The sequence below is a fragment of the Madurella fahalii genome, assembly GCF_045866475.1.
Source record: "Madurella fahalii IFM 68171 DNA, scaffold_1, whole genome shotgun sequence".
Classification (NCBI taxonomy): domain Eukaryota; kingdom Fungi; phylum Ascomycota; class Sordariomycetes; order Sordariales; genus Madurella; species Madurella fahalii.
Window position 1 is genome coordinate 913884 of NW_027263971.1, and position 14375 is coordinate 928258.

Genomic DNA, 14375 nt, shown 5'->3' on the forward strand with positions numbered 1-14375 from the left:
ATATCTATATGTCGTGATGGAAGCGGATAACAGCATTACGCAATTCGATCTGGATCCCGAGGCGGGCGCACTCGTGGAGGAGAGCCTTAGGGTTATGCTTATCCTAGTAAGTATGTCGAGAACAGTAACCATCATTAAAACGCAGGTCAGCAGCTGGTAACTTCTGTGATCGTTTCTTCTGCGTGTAGATACCGATACCACACTCTACTGGCTATGGGGTGATGCTCTCCCAGCCCACCCGGTACCTGTGGGCGATTGCACGGGCGAGGAATTCGACCGGAATGGCTTCATCTCGGTCTTCTTGCTTGGTCACGACGGCCACATGGTGAGGAGGATGTTCCGTGTTCCGACAACGGCGGCGGTCGGCCAAGCCAACGCCATCAGTCTAGCCTCTTGGAGTGACGGGTGCATTGCCATGACAGACAACAAGGATAAAGGCCGTAGCTAATTATGTTCAGATTTGGGAGGATGGACGGACTGATGGATATGAGGGAGGGGACCGAATATACGACAGCGTTCACCGTGGCAAAGGTTGATCTTCCCGATGACGGGTGCTACATTATGGCATACATAGGTAAGTCGTGACTTCTGAGTCGTGGAAGGCAGACACCCTGAGGGCCATTCAAGATATCGGTTGCAATTCCATAAGCCCTTTTTCTGGGCCAAGAATCCGCCCAGGATCTGATAAGCTTAGGCAGTGTTGCATGCAACCACCGTACCCTGGTTGGAAACGCGGGCACGACGCGGTGCTTTTGCAGCAATTTCGCGAGCTCCCCTGCAGATGTGACGGTGGAATCGGGACCCTTGGAAACGAACCCGGGCTCGGGAGCACGGCTGGGGAATTTGATTGTGCGGCACTGCCCGCCGTCAGCAATACATGTTTCGAAACACTACCCTTTCCTTCGACTTCTCTCAGCGCAGGAAACCCCGTCACACGGGTGATGTGGCTCGTCCCTGCTCCAAGGCTAGTTGCTTCAAAGCCGCCTGTGCAGTATCGGGGAAAGGCGCTATTGCCAATGATCGCTTCCCGAGACTAGTCAACTTCGGAAAGAATACGGAAAGAGAAGAAGCTGACGCCGACATTGCAGTTTGACAAATATCTATTCGCCATCTCCTTTCACACTCAGCGGCACTTCATGTTGTGTTCGACTGCAGCATTACGGCAACGACGAACGTGCAAGAGCCGCCAAATTGGTTCATTTTTTTTTTTTTTTTTTTTTCTTTTTACCTTCTTTCCTCTTGTTCCTTTCGGCGTAGCGTATTTGAGGATTGTCCGGCTGCCTAACCGAGTGAGCAGCCTGGGAACCCCAGATGCTCTGTCCAAGCGAAATGATTTCCCAACTCAGCTTAAGAAAGCTTGGTGGGGTTTTTACCTGTTGCAGTTAAGCTTGGGAAAAAACGGTAACACCCGCCGGCCAATGAAAAATCTATCACACTGCACCCCGGTTTAAAATTGGTGAGCGTTTGATGAGATGGTCGGATGGTGCAGCTGTGCCGAGCCTCCATGATGTGCGCGCCGCAAGAGGCCTCTCAGGCAAACCTGCATTAAGGCAATACAGGTTGCAATGTACATACATACACTACAGTAAGGTGAGCAGGGGTGCGAGGCGCCTTAGGTAAGATAGATCAGGTACAGAGGGGAAAGGAGGTCTATGGTTCCCGTCGAGAAGCGTTCAGGACGTGGCAATGTGTAAGCCTAGCCAAGACGCCTATCGACCGTTGATCGATTTTGCTGGCATGTCGGCCCAGGGCTGTGCGAGCCTTTCGAAGTCCTAAGCCACACTTGCCGATGCTCGTCCGTTCCGCGGATCCGTCAGAGTATGGGGTTAGTTACGATCCAGCCACCTGTGGGTGAACTTTTGGCGTGCTTTGCTCTGCCCATCCAATCGCGCACCGAGGGCCGTTGTTCAACTTGGTAGAGAGGGGAAGCACCCATCATAATTTCCCCAAAGTGGCATCGACCCACCAGCGCAGGGGAGGAGGAAGGTGGTCAGAGCTCCAATGCGAAAACTCCGAGCAGCTGGCACCTATACTGGTTGACGTGGGACGGAGTCTGGCAGGGCTAAGAAAAGAACTAGATACATTCTCTGTTTCTTTTCGTTTTGGCTGATGTCGGTCTTACACGGCACATCCCTGACTTGTCTTTTTCCAGCGGCATTCGAAAACGACTTTACGCGGGTCTGTGACTTTGGGTGATGCGGGTCATGCTGCGTGCAAGCTTCGGACACCAGGTCCCACATTTTGGACGCGCTCACGCCCAACATGATTGGCTGTGAGTGCTGACGGAAATGTGGCACTGAAGTTTCCCCCAAATGGCCCTTGCCGCACAACCGGTTCGAGCAGATTGGATCTCACAACCCGTGCGGCGTCGAAGGGAAACACGGCAGGGCTCGGGCTTTGCGTTAATGGGCACTTGGGCCTTTTTCCCAAGTGACGAGCCAGCCCGAATTTGGTAGCGTTCGGAGATCAAGGAATCGACGGGAGGTTTGGTGGAGTTCCACTCCACGCGTGCCTCGATGGCGCTGTTTGGTTGGTGTGTAAGCTGTGAGACTCTCCTTTCCGTGGAGTGCTAGGTTAGGCATCAGACTTGCAAGCGAACAAGCAACCCTGACTGGAACTGCCGCTGCTTGGCAGCAGCCTCCCGACCGGGCTATTTCTAGGTGACCATGCATGATCTTGATTACTGGTGATAGAGTCGTAGGACATTGTGGCCGAAAAAGGAACGCTGGCGAGAGCTGCACTAGAGCAATCACTGTTTGGAAATGGACGACATGAGGAGGGTTTCAGATTGTGGGCAACGCTCCTGCATCCCCAGGCGCTTCCCCGCGATTTCCATGTGAAAGAGGCGGCCACAGGCACTGCGTGGCCCTCTGAGGCTGGTTGGGCGGAGCGCCGGCTGGTAGCTGCGGCTCAGGTTCGCAAGCCATTGCGAATGCAATTGAGGCCCAGTCGCAGCTGTACAGACCTGCGGAGCTTTTTCCTTTCTCTCTCTCTCTCTCTCTCTCTCTCTCTTTCTTTTTTTTTTTTTTTTTTTTTGTTCCGATTTCCCGCTCCCAAGAAACGCCTCGCAGAACCCATGCTTTCGCTGTGACACTGAAGCCATGGTTCTTGTGGGAAATTTGTTGCCCAAAAGCGACAAGCGCTGAATGAATTGACTCCCTGCAAAGACCCTAATCTCACGCTTATGGCCTGTACCCCTGGTCCTGGCCCTGGCCCTGCACATCCAGCCCAAGGGACCTCCATAGCAGCCTTTCACTCGTGGGTACTAGCACTGGCAGGACGCGCGCGCGGGTTACAGTCCCCCCCCCCCCCCCCCCCCTTTTTTTTTTTTTTTTTTTTTCCATGCTGGTTGGTCTGTCCCTCGGCGGGTTTCATCGACAGCTGCGGAACTGCCCTCAGCTTTCAGCACGTCCCCCCTGGTGACCCCCGTTGCAACCAACGCCTGCGCCCGCCTTACGATTATCCTTCCACCCTAATTTTCTTCCTCTTTTCCTTCTTCCCTTTTTTCGCTCTCCTCCCTCTATTCCTCTTTCCTGACCTCCTACTCGACAAGCCTGCGCCTGTGGACCTGTGGAAGTGCAACGTCGAGTGCAATTCGACTCGCGTCCCTTTCAGCTGTCCACACGGGCTCTCTCCACCGTCCTCGACTCCTCGATCGTGGTCAACACGTCGTTCCCTCAGGACGCAACTTGGTCAATCACCGGCGACGTTGTTCCTCCAGGGAAGACAACAAACAGGCATTCGCTGCCTTGTTAGTTCGCGGCATAATTCTGAGGGTTCCACTTCTTTGCAGTCGTCGCGATGTCAATCTTTGCGTGGTGCAGCCGGCGCGCCGGAGGGCTGGCTATGCTCGCTACGATTGCGCTCTCATACTGGGTCATCTCGAGCGAACTGGAAGCGCAACGGTACGCCTTGAAGTATCCGCCAGGCGACAGACTTAGTGCGCTGTCCTACCACCCGCAGAGTAGCGGACTCTGGGTCAAGATCTTCTCGTACTATTGTCTACTGATCCACTTCCTCGTCTTCGTCTTCCCGCTCCGCTCCTGCTGGGCCGTCTTCACCATCACGAGGAGCCTACGAAAGTCTGCGCGCAGCAAGGCTCTGAAGGATATCAAGTTTGGCCACCGCCGCCGTGGCTCTTCGACCTCGCTGTCAAGCTCCGAGACGCTGACCTCGTCGAGGGACCTGAGCTCTACCTCGAGTAGTGAAGCCGGCGACCTGGACCCCGAGTGTTACGCCGATGGCGACATCGCACCCGACCGCGTCATTCATGCGATTGTCATCCCGAATTACAAGGAGGAAAACGACACATTGAGAGAGACGCTCGAGGTTCTGGCTTCGCACCCGCAGGCCCGCAACACTTACGATGTGAGTTGCTCTTTTTCCACCCCGCCAATGCCACCTGGCGAGTTCTCCGATTGTTATGACACTGGCTGGTCGCGCACCGCCACAGAGTGGAGCATGATCTTCAGGGGGGCTGGGTATTCCGGGTTTGTGATGGTCCATAGCGCGCCCAGGCTGACACGTGAATCAGGTTTACCTTGCAATGGAGCAGCGAGAGCACAACGTGGAGGCCAAGGCTATGAGGCTCACGAACGAGTTCTCCAAGAAGTTCCGCTCGATTGACTTCACGGTGCACCCGTCTGACATCCCGGGCGAGCTTGCCGGCAAAGGTAGCAACATGGCGTGGGCGGCGAGGAAGCTCAGCGAGAAGTACACGCTTGGGCAGCGAAAGGACGTGATTGTCACGGGTATCGATGGTAAGCCGCTCCACTGGGGCGGCCTGGGCCTGTCCCAGGTCGACTTATGCACGTCAGGATTCGCTAACCCAAATTCCGCCCAATGCAGCTGACAGCCACCTCTCGTCCAATTATTTCGCTTTGGTGACCACTATGCATATGGCCTATCCCGACACAGCCACTACGACGTTGTACTCGGCTCCCATCATTTTCGATCGCAATGCCCACAATGTCCCCGCTATCGTCCGTGTTGCCGACGTTCTCTGGTCCGCCGCTGGAATGTCCGGTCTTTACAAGGGCTCCAGCATTGCCCCCCCTACGTCTGTCTACTCTGTGCCCCTCGAGCTGGTTGACCGCGTGGGTGGCTGGGATTGCGACTCCGAGGCGATTGGCGAGGACTTGCACATGTACCTCAAGTGCTTCTTTGCTCTCAATGGCAACCTTACTGTGCGGACAGTCTTGAGCCCGGTCAGCCAAAGCAACGTCACGGGTGGCGGGCGCGACAAGGGAATTTCTGGTATCATTACCGATATCCGCGCGCGGTATAAGCAGGCCCTTCGACACATGTGGGGTGCTCTGGACACTGGTTATGCGCTGCGCAAGGTCGTCGAGGTATGGAGAGAGAGGAAACATACTTCCAGGGCATTTCGGCCGCTCCATACATCGCTGTAAGTTACGCGCTGCGCGTGGTTATTACCCTCGGATCGGAGCTAACTAAAGCCAGTAACGATGCGTCCGATAGCTATGTCCCTCAGTCGCAAATTGACGGTGCGGATCCCGAGGCCGCTCCCGAAAGTGGCATCTTCTCGGACGTGGTGACCGACACGCTCAAAGACCCCAACTACGAGCGCATTCTCATCCTGTTCCATCGCCTCTTCGAAGCCCACTTCCTGCCCGTCCAAACGACTATCCTCATTGTCGCCTCGACCCTCTACATCTGGGTCACCGAAGGCACTGCCGATGTCCATGGAGTGGCCTGGATCTACAGCGTTTGCAATGTCCTCCGGACTGCTGGTTTCATGGAAGTGGCCCTGTACCTCTTCCTCTACGAGGGTTTCCACAGGATATGCGTCGAATCGCGCGAGAAGGAGATGGGCGACGCAGGCCTTCTCAAGGGCATGCACTTCTCGCGGAGAGAAGTCAAGACAAACTTTATCGACTATGTCATGGTGCCTCTCGTCGCGCCGATTTTTGGTTCGATCCCCTGCGCGCAGGCGCAAATATGCCACTTCTGGACCATGGATCTGGTCTACACAGTCAGCAAGAAGGTCACGAGACGGCGGGGAAAGTCCATGACGGGCGACGCCATGGTATAACGCTACGCAGTTGCGTTCCGTTTTTATATTTTTTTTTCGTGGCTTCAATTCTCGGCAGCCTTATTCTTATGAGTGTTCGATTGATTCTCCCGGACTCGGTGCCGTCCTTTTTCACGACGACTCGTGGCATAGAGCTGCCCACACCCCAGCACACTTCCAAGTGCCAACCCGTTCTTCGCTTCTTGGGAAATCCTTATTTTTACAGACCTCGGGCGACAGGCGCGTGATCCCGTCGTTTCGGCCTTTGTTCTTTATAAACACGGGTTTGTGAGGCGCATGTGTGTAAATCAAGAGGACATGATGTTGATATGCATGGCATGGCATCGGCATTTGGCATCTAGATATGGGGACTCCACTTTTTTTTTTGTGTATTGTTTCCTTTTTTCCTTTTACTGTTGCTTTGCTTTGGGCTTCACCGGAGTTCTTGGAGCAGAGGAGACGAGACATTATACCTGCAGGGGATGGGCATCTAACACGGAACTGATATCCCGCCTTTGCCGGCACCATTCGCTTACATTTACAGACGGAGGAAAGACGAGAAGAGATGAGTGACAAGAGATGGGGATTGACTGGACAATGGTCACGACTCAGCTCAGCAAAGAACATAATGAAAGAGAGGCACCCGAGTCGCGGGGGAGGGGGGGGGTTGAACTGAGAATTCAAGGTACAACCAAGAAACTTGCTTCCCCGCCTGGGAAAGGGCTAGGCTCGGCGGGGACAAGAAGGACGACGAACGAACGACGATGGTACTGGGGGGACAAGACCTTTTTTCGTTCTTGGGACAGGTCTAATTAAGCGAAGGGGGACCCCCAAGACAAAGGGGGGAAGGGGGGGTGGTGATGGGAACAGTAATACCTTCTAGCCCCTAATATCTAATCTTAACATGTAAATACCCAGGGGGTGATGATATCACTTGCGGGAGAGAAGGAGAGATGGCGGAGAGTTCAAAGAGCTAGCTAGCGGCTCTGGCTGCTAAACCAATGCTAGAGAACTATGAATTTGTATCGCTCTTTTGTCTCAGGTTCCTTCGCTGAGATGCATGCACTTAGGGACAGAACGAATGGCCTGCATATTCATCCCATATCTCTTTTAATTTTATTTTTTTCCTTTTTTCCTCTTGCGCTCTGTCCCGCATTTCTCGGCTGCCCGATGCCGCGCGGGAGCCTTCACGGGGAGGGGTCCGGTAGCCGTTGTTGCAGCCGGAGATGCAGATACAATTGTGGGTGGCGGAGCGGTCTTGGGTCGTTTCCCCTGCCTTGACTTGTGGGCTAAAACCGACTTGGCGGCGGATTCTGTGTGCAGGCTTTTGAGTAAGGTCGGGATCCTCCTGCGGCCTGCCTCTTGGATGGATTGAGACGATAGCGTAAGCTCGTTCTGGATTGGGAACATACTAAATTGGGGCGTCCTCTTTTCTTGTTGGTGGTTTCCAGCTGTTGGGGCTTACGCGGTTTCAAGACGCTCCCGCTTTTCTGCGCCTCTCTTGGTGTAGCACTTGTACAGCTTGGTTTGCGTGTCCTGGAGGGGTTCGTGCTCACTAGGTGTGTAGCACCCGACGTACATGCCGCGTGGCCTCGAGGTTGGGCGGGGGGGGTTATCTTACGTGGTGGGATATAATTGGGATACCGCCAGAGAGTAGAGGGGATGCATGTGGAGAGATGAAGTGATGTGGGTTGTCGGTACCATGGAAGTCCTGCCTCACAGATCCCGATACCTCTGATGGAGCGCTTTACGTAGTTACCAGTGCCTTCACTATCGCCATGCAGGAACGCCAACGGCATGGGATAGGGCGCATGCAGGAGGTCTATGTATGCGTAATCTGTACTCCCTAAAACCAGTTTCACTCGTAATCCATGTCGCGTTCTCATGTCAGATCCTTGCATTGGTTTCCTCGGGATAAACGAAACGGTCGGCTTGCTGGACCGCTTTCTGTTCCACCGAACAGCTAGAGACTGACTACTGTATATGAGGCCAAAGCCGACAAGAGCAATGGGACAGCAGATGAACCAATCAACTCATTCGGCCATCATCAATTTGTCCCAAAGTGCCGTGCCGAGGAGCTTCGGAGGTTGACTAAAGAGCAGCCAATCAACGTCGAAACCGACTCCATCCGGGTTTATGAACAAGCCGCCGGCGCCGGATTTGCGCTGCCGGCTTTGGTGTGCCCCGGTCCGAGGGTCCGGGCACCATCGGCGGTCTCGGCTAGAAGGGGAACAATCAAATACATACAAAAGCTTTGCAGAAGATAGATGAATCTATCATGAACATCCGATTTCGCATCATATTCTTGCATGTTTCCCACTTTACTTTGTCCCGGAACAGCTCCAAAATGAGCATCACCGAGTCCCGCAAGACGATACGCCTCGGCGTATTCATCCCGTCTGACGCTCAGCTTCTCGACACAGCCTGCGTAGACATCTTGGGCAGCATGAGTTACGAGTACCTCTCCCTAGTGCGGGATCTCGTTCCCCCGCCCATATATGCCCTGGCGCCGAGCATCCAGATCTCATGTAGGGATTTCCGTTGTCGATTGATCTCCAACCTATGCTAAGACCTACAATAGACATCTCCACCGTCCAGCCTGGCCAGCTCATCCCCTTTACCGCGTCCATGCGGGTCGCTTGCACCCATCACCTCTCAGATCCAGCCGTGCAGCCGGGCCAGCTCGATATCGTCCTGGTCCCCGGGCCAGATCCGTCAACAAAATGGGATGACAAGACGGTGACGGATTGGCTCGCCGCGCATGCGGCCCGGCCCGAGACGGATATCCTCTGTGTCTGTACGGGCATCTATCTGTGTGGCGCCGCAGGTTTGCTGAGGGAAGGGAGAAAGGCGTGCGGGCCGAGGGGCTTGCAGGACAAGCTGAAGAAGATGTATGCGGGCGTCGAGTGGTTGGGAGACAATCTGAGATGGGTGAGAGACGACAATTTTTGGAGTAGCGGTGAGTATATCTTCTCGTCTCATCCTACGTATAAGATACTAATCGGAGTTGAAAGGGGGCGTTACAACCGGAAATGATTTGGTTGCGGCGTATGCTCGGCAGAGCGGCCGAATCCCCGGGCCGGTCGCCGAATTAGGGCTGCTGATGACCGAGACGGGGGACAGGCCGCAGAGGTACGAGACGGGCAAGGGTGCCATGACGCTGGGCGTCATATGGCAGATCGTGAAGGCATTGTTTATGGGGATCGGTAAAAAGAAGGTCGCGTGACGGGTGTCAGTGATGAGGCGAGGATGAAGGGTATTTGTAGGATAGCAATCGTGGGTCCATGGCTCGAATCATCATCCGGAGCCAGCCCTGTTCGTAATTGGCAGCACCGGCCCGGTGTTGAATGTCAACATCGGAGAGGAAGCTACTTGTCGTACACGTAGTACAATGACAGGGCTCGTGAACTCGGGTGCCGACCGGAGTTCTGAGGGCATAGGCATACAGTTCTGAGTTTTATGTCTTGTCAACTCGGGTTTGGCAAAGATGATATTTGGAAGATTTGAAATTTTATAAGGCGATGAGTCCGAGACTAGCGTTGCCTGCCACACCATTCGTAAGGCCTTTGTTTGCGAGCTTGCCGAAGGCCTACGAGACCTTGGCGAACTCGGCCATAGTTTACAATGGACTTTGGACTCCTCTTGGAGGGCCTGGGGCTGCGCCAAGACTCTTGTCCAGGGCGGTAGCAGCTGCAGGGTCCTAACCTGGTTGGCCGGGTAGCCCCCGACCGCGATAAGCTGTTGTTATCGCTAGGAAAGTGTGGGGTGGCTCCGAATTTTTTCTGGCTCGAAGCAATCGTCTTGGCTGAACTTTTTCTGCCGAACCGACTTTTGATCGAGTCGCGATTCTTCGTCTTCCTCTTTTCCATTTTTTACATCCTTCCGCTGAGACTTCTGGGAGTGACTGAGGACGCCTACGTAGCCGTCTCCCCGCTCTCCCTGCAGACCATCCACTGCAGCATTCCCTCTTCTCGTAGAGTAATTCTTCATTTATATTTCGGCCGTTTCACTTTCATTCACGATGTCGCCGCTTCTGCCCGTAGCCGTCTACGGCCTGGAGGTGCCTTCGGGGGAGGTCATTGTCCCTGCTGAGATTGAGTTCCCAGCAACGGTACGTATAGATCACTTGGTGCCACCTTGCGCAATGCGTCTACTAACGAGCTGGTTTAGATCCGCATCACCATGGCCGCTATTGACCCGACCGCCGAGCCCGAGATCGATGGGCAGGGCAATGTCCCCTCGGTCCCTCGCTCGACTCTGAAGATCATCAAGGCGACCGCTGACGACGATGAGGAGGATGAGGACTACCTCGAGTCGCTCCTCGGCGGCGGTGATGATGATGAGGATGAATCTGAGGAAGAAGACGAAGAGGCTAATGGGGGCCCAAGCGACCCCTCAAAATCCAAGAAGGCTCGCCGTGAGGCTGCTATCAAGAAGCTGCTTGAAGCTACAAAGGAGGAGTCGGACGATGAGATGGAGGATGCCGACGCGAAGCCCAATGGCGCCAAAAGCAATAAGGGCAAGGGCAAGGGCAAGGCTAGCGACGAAGATGAGGAGGAGAGTGACGAGGAGGATGACGATGGTCCGGCCTACGGCATGGAGACTTTCGTTGTGTGCACCCTCGACACTGAGCGCGTACGTAGACCACCACGAGCTTGCCCTGCCTGGAGCGAAATCACTAACCCTTGCCGCAGAACTACCAGCAACCCCTCGACATCACTATTGGGGAGGGCGAGAAGGTCTTCTTCAGCGTCAAGGGGACGCACAAGGTCTACCTCACTGGCAACTACGTCATCCCGGAGGGCGAGGACGAGGACGATGACTCGGATGACTCGGACGACGAGTACGACCTCCCTCCCGGCATTGATGACATGGCCGACGAGGACTCTGACGAGATGAGCGATGAGCTCGATGAGATTGACGGTTTGACGCGGATCAAGGAGATCGACACGGATGAGGAGGAGGCCCCTAAGCTGGTAGACTCCAAGAAGGGCAAGAACAAGCGCCCGGCCGAGGACGAGGCTGAGGGTCTAGACGAAATGATCTCCAAGGACGAGAAGAAGCTTAGCAAGAAGCAGCTCAAGAAGCTCAAGAATAATCAGGGAGAACCTGTCACAGCCGAGACTAAGGCCAAGGAGTCGCCGGCGTCCACCAAGGGCGATAAGAAGGTCCAGTTTGCCAAGGACCTTGAGCAAGGCCCTACTGGCCCCGCTAAGGACAAGGCTGACAAGTCGGACAAGAAGGCAACACTCGGGGTGAAGGTCGTCCAAGGCGTTACGATTGACGATCGCAAGATTGGCAGCGGACGCACTGTCAAATCGGGCGACAAGGTTGGCATGCGGTACATTGGCAAGCTCCAAAACGGCAAGGTGTTTGACTGTAAGTGGCGCCAGCCGCTCCCTGGCCCCAAGACAGGATTTGAAGCTGACTCTGAGACAACACAGCCAACAAGAAGGGCACCCCTTTCACCTTCAAGATCGGCAAGGGCGAGGTTATTAAGGGATGGGACATTGGTATCATGGGCATGTCGGTCGGCGGCGAGCGTCGGCTGACCATCCCCGCAAGCCTTGCCTATGGCAGCCGCTCTATGCCCGGTATCCCGGCAAACAGCACACTAATCTTTGATGTTAAGTTGATTGAGATCAAGTAAGCGGGTGTTCGTTGTCATGCTGGTTATGGGCTAGGTCAGACCTGCCACCTCCCTGCTGAGCGCGGCGTCGGTCTTGCTAGGCTCTATGTACTTTACGACGGGTTTGTTTGTTTCTTAATTTTTTATTTTTTAACTTTTATGTTTTTTGTGTCCCGCTCTCGATGCTGCTCCTCCGGCCTCACAGCGGTGCATACTTTGCTCAGACTTGATGCTCCCACAGCGAGCTGCTTGTGCAGCACCGTGGAGACTTCTGACCTGCGCGGGGTCTGCGAAGAACCCTTCTGTCTTGGGGGAGCGGACACTGTGAGACGGGATGACGAGGTCTGGATTGCATATGGGTTGGCGAACAAAACGTCTTGCGACGGGTTTCTCAGGTTTCTTTGCTTTTTGCTTTCCTCCCGTTCTTTCTTTTTCTTCTTTTTTGTTCATACCTATTTCGGTACTCAATGATAACTCAAACAATCAAAACACCATTCGGCCGTTGCTGTGTGCTAGATCCAGCTAATTCTGCAGACACTTGTCATCTGTGGCTCGTGAGGGGAGCCAAGGTACCCGGCCTCATTGCCCAAGTATTTCTCCTCGGAAACAGGCATGGCCGAGCACAACGACTAAGGTAGGTCCCGTCATGACCACGAAACCCGCCTTCGGGTTGTGGTTTCCTTGGCCTCTATCATGAGTCCGCAAATGCGGGAAGGAGCCCAGTAACGGAGGGAAAGACGGCTGTCATCGACGCCCAACTCAGCGCTTTAATCTCCCGGCCTCTTCTTCATCTCCAGGGTTGCTCTGGTGCCCGCACCACCCCGCTCATTTGCTTTGCCCAGGCTCACGCTCACTCTGGTTGCTCAACCGGCCATATCTTCACCCGCAGTCTTATCCCCCCGAGCATTTCCATGGGCAAATCGAGCAGACATGAAGCGGCGTGTTATCCAGGATCTCAGTGAGAGCGGCGCCATCTCCTCGAGATGTGAGCGCAAGCAGGGTGGCAACTCGGACGGCAACTCGAGTGACTTGTCCTTTGCTCCAATTGAACATAGCCCAGTCCTGCCCTCTAAACGCCGCCGCCGAGGATTCAGGATCGCCTCAGTCTTCAAGTCATTGACCAACAACGGTATATATGTCTCGAGGCGGCCACGCCATGGTGGTGGATACTAACCTAGTCTTTTAGGGTCCAAGAGGTGCGGCGGCGGCTATCAGTCTAGCACGCCGCCCGAGGGCCATAGAGCAATGTCGGTCTTTGCCGCCGGCATAAGCAAGATGTCGAATGTCATGTTCGGCGTTCACGGGGAGCCGACAGTTGTTCACAGAATGCAACCTAAAAGTCGGTCGTCGCTGAAGCAGACCTTCCAGGCCGTCGACGCGCCGCCTTTCTCACCGCTTGTGGCCAGTCCCTTAAGTTCGGCGAGCTCAAACACTATCCCCAAAATAGAGAACACGAGCAACAGCAGTTCATCCAAGTCAATCAGGAACTCGACAGGCAAGCCCGCTCCGGACCTGACCGTCAGGGACGCGGACTTCGATACGTGCCTGAGTGAGTCGGGACATCGTCTGCGCGGCGGCCAGCAGCACGCCCCGGCAGGTTGCTACCTGGTCCCGAAGGGGGGCGTAAACAACACTGCTCGCGGCTCTAGATGCAGAAAGCTGACAACGATTCAAGAGGCACCACTCCACCCATCCATCCCCAGCATTGTCACGGTCGAGCGCGCAGCGGCGGCCAAGATCTACCTCGAGACGCATTTCGAGCAGCTGCTCACCTCAGGGCCTTCCCCTCGGGAGATACGGCAGCAGCTCCTCGACATTGATCTGTTTAACCGCAGCCGAGCAATGGGCATACCCTTGGGCCCCGCCGAGATTCAGTCAGAGTACTCAAAATTATATCGCCGTGAAAGCGAGTATCTGCGGGAAATTCGCACGATGAAGGCGAGGAGTCTGAGAGTTCTGCGTGCGCCGTATGCTGCATGCCAGGTCTGTCTAACAGACGAGTACGAGACGGTCAAGGTACTCGGAAAAGGGAGTTTTGGTGTGGTGAAGTTGGTGAGGGACAGAGTGAGGGGACAAGTTTATGCAATGAAAGTGATCAAGAAGAGCAATACGCTCAGGACGAGCCAGGAAGGTCATTTGAGGGCCGAGAGAGATCTTTTGGTGGCTAGTGAGGGGTCCAGGTGGTACGAGTGTCAAACATCTATGCCCCCCCTTTCTCTGAGAATTCGTGTGAGCTGACCTGTAGTAGGATCGTGCCGCTCATCGCCAGCTTCCAGGACGTTTCCTATCTGTACTTGGTGATGGAGTACATGCCCGGCGGGGACTTCCTGGCTCTCCTGGTCCGTGAGAATACGTTGCATGAGGCAGTAGCGCGCTTCTACATTGCCGAAATCATCCTGTGCGTCGAGGCAGCACACTCACTCAAGTGGATACACCGCGACGTCAAGCCTGACAACTTCCTCATTTCGGCATCTGGCCACCTCAAGATCGGCGACTTTGGTCTGGCGTTTGACGGACACTGGTCACACGACATGGCGTACTACGACAGCCATCGGTACAGCCTGCTGTATAGGTTGGGCATTAACATCGAGGGCGACGAGCGGGACAAGGCCGAGAGCCGCGGCGCACCAGCTACCACAGAACGATTCAGCGGCATCACAACTGGTATCGAGAAGCACGACTAGAGGGATCTTCACAACGGCGAGCCGCTGC

General features: G+C 54.9%; 5 protein-coding genes across 5 annotated transcripts; all 5 read left to right on the forward strand.

Annotated features, from left to right (window-relative positions):
- Positions 1 to 16: 16 nt before the first annotated feature.
- Positions 17 to 585, forward strand: MFIFM68171_00276 (uncharacterized protein; the record flags this gene model as incomplete). The annotated part of the gene is made up of 3 exons (XM_071055698.1): positions 17 to 110; positions 189 to 405; positions 459 to 585. 3 exons carry the CDS (start codon positions 17 to 19, stop codon positions 583 to 585), a joined length of 438 nt encoding a protein of 145 aa, XP_070911799.1.
- Positions 586 to 3801: 3216 nt separating this feature from the next.
- On the forward strand, positions 3802 to 6055 carry MFIFM68171_00277 (Glycosyl transferase family group 2-domain-containing protein; the record flags this gene model as incomplete). Its single annotated transcript, XM_071055699.1, has 4 exons — positions 3802 to 4368; positions 4535 to 4760; positions 4849 to 5407; positions 5464 to 6055. 4 exons carry the CDS (start codon positions 3802 to 3804, stop codon positions 6053 to 6055), a joined length of 1944 nt encoding a protein of 647 aa, XP_070911800.1.
- Positions 6056 to 8381: 2326 nt separating this feature from the next.
- On the forward strand, positions 8382 to 9260 carry MFIFM68171_00278 (Class I glutamine amidotransferase-like protein; the record flags this gene model as incomplete). Its single annotated transcript, XM_071055700.1, has 3 exons — positions 8382 to 8562; positions 8616 to 8993; positions 9049 to 9260. The coding sequence occupies 3 exons, from the start codon at positions 8382 to 8384 to the stop codon at positions 9258 to 9260; spliced, it is 771 nt and encodes a 256-aa protein (XP_070911801.1).
- A 795-nt stretch (positions 9261 to 10055) lies between these two features.
- On the forward strand, positions 10056 to 11684 carry FPR3 (peptidylprolyl isomerase fpr3; the record flags this gene model as incomplete). Its single annotated transcript, XM_071055701.1, has 4 exons — positions 10056 to 10145; positions 10205 to 10669; positions 10729 to 11413; positions 11479 to 11684. 4 exons carry the CDS (start codon positions 10056 to 10058, stop codon positions 11682 to 11684), a joined length of 1446 nt encoding a protein of 481 aa, XP_070911802.1.
- A 909-nt stretch (positions 11685 to 12593) lies between these two features.
- Positions 12594 to 14347, forward strand: MFIFM68171_00280 (non-specific serine/threonine protein kinase; the record flags this gene model as incomplete). The annotated part of the gene is made up of 3 exons (XM_071055702.1): positions 12594 to 12792; positions 12850 to 13846; positions 13912 to 14347. The coding sequence occupies 3 exons, from the start codon at positions 12594 to 12596 to the stop codon at positions 14345 to 14347; spliced, it is 1632 nt and encodes a 543-aa protein (XP_070911803.1).
- Positions 14348 to 14375: the final 28 nt, after the last annotated feature.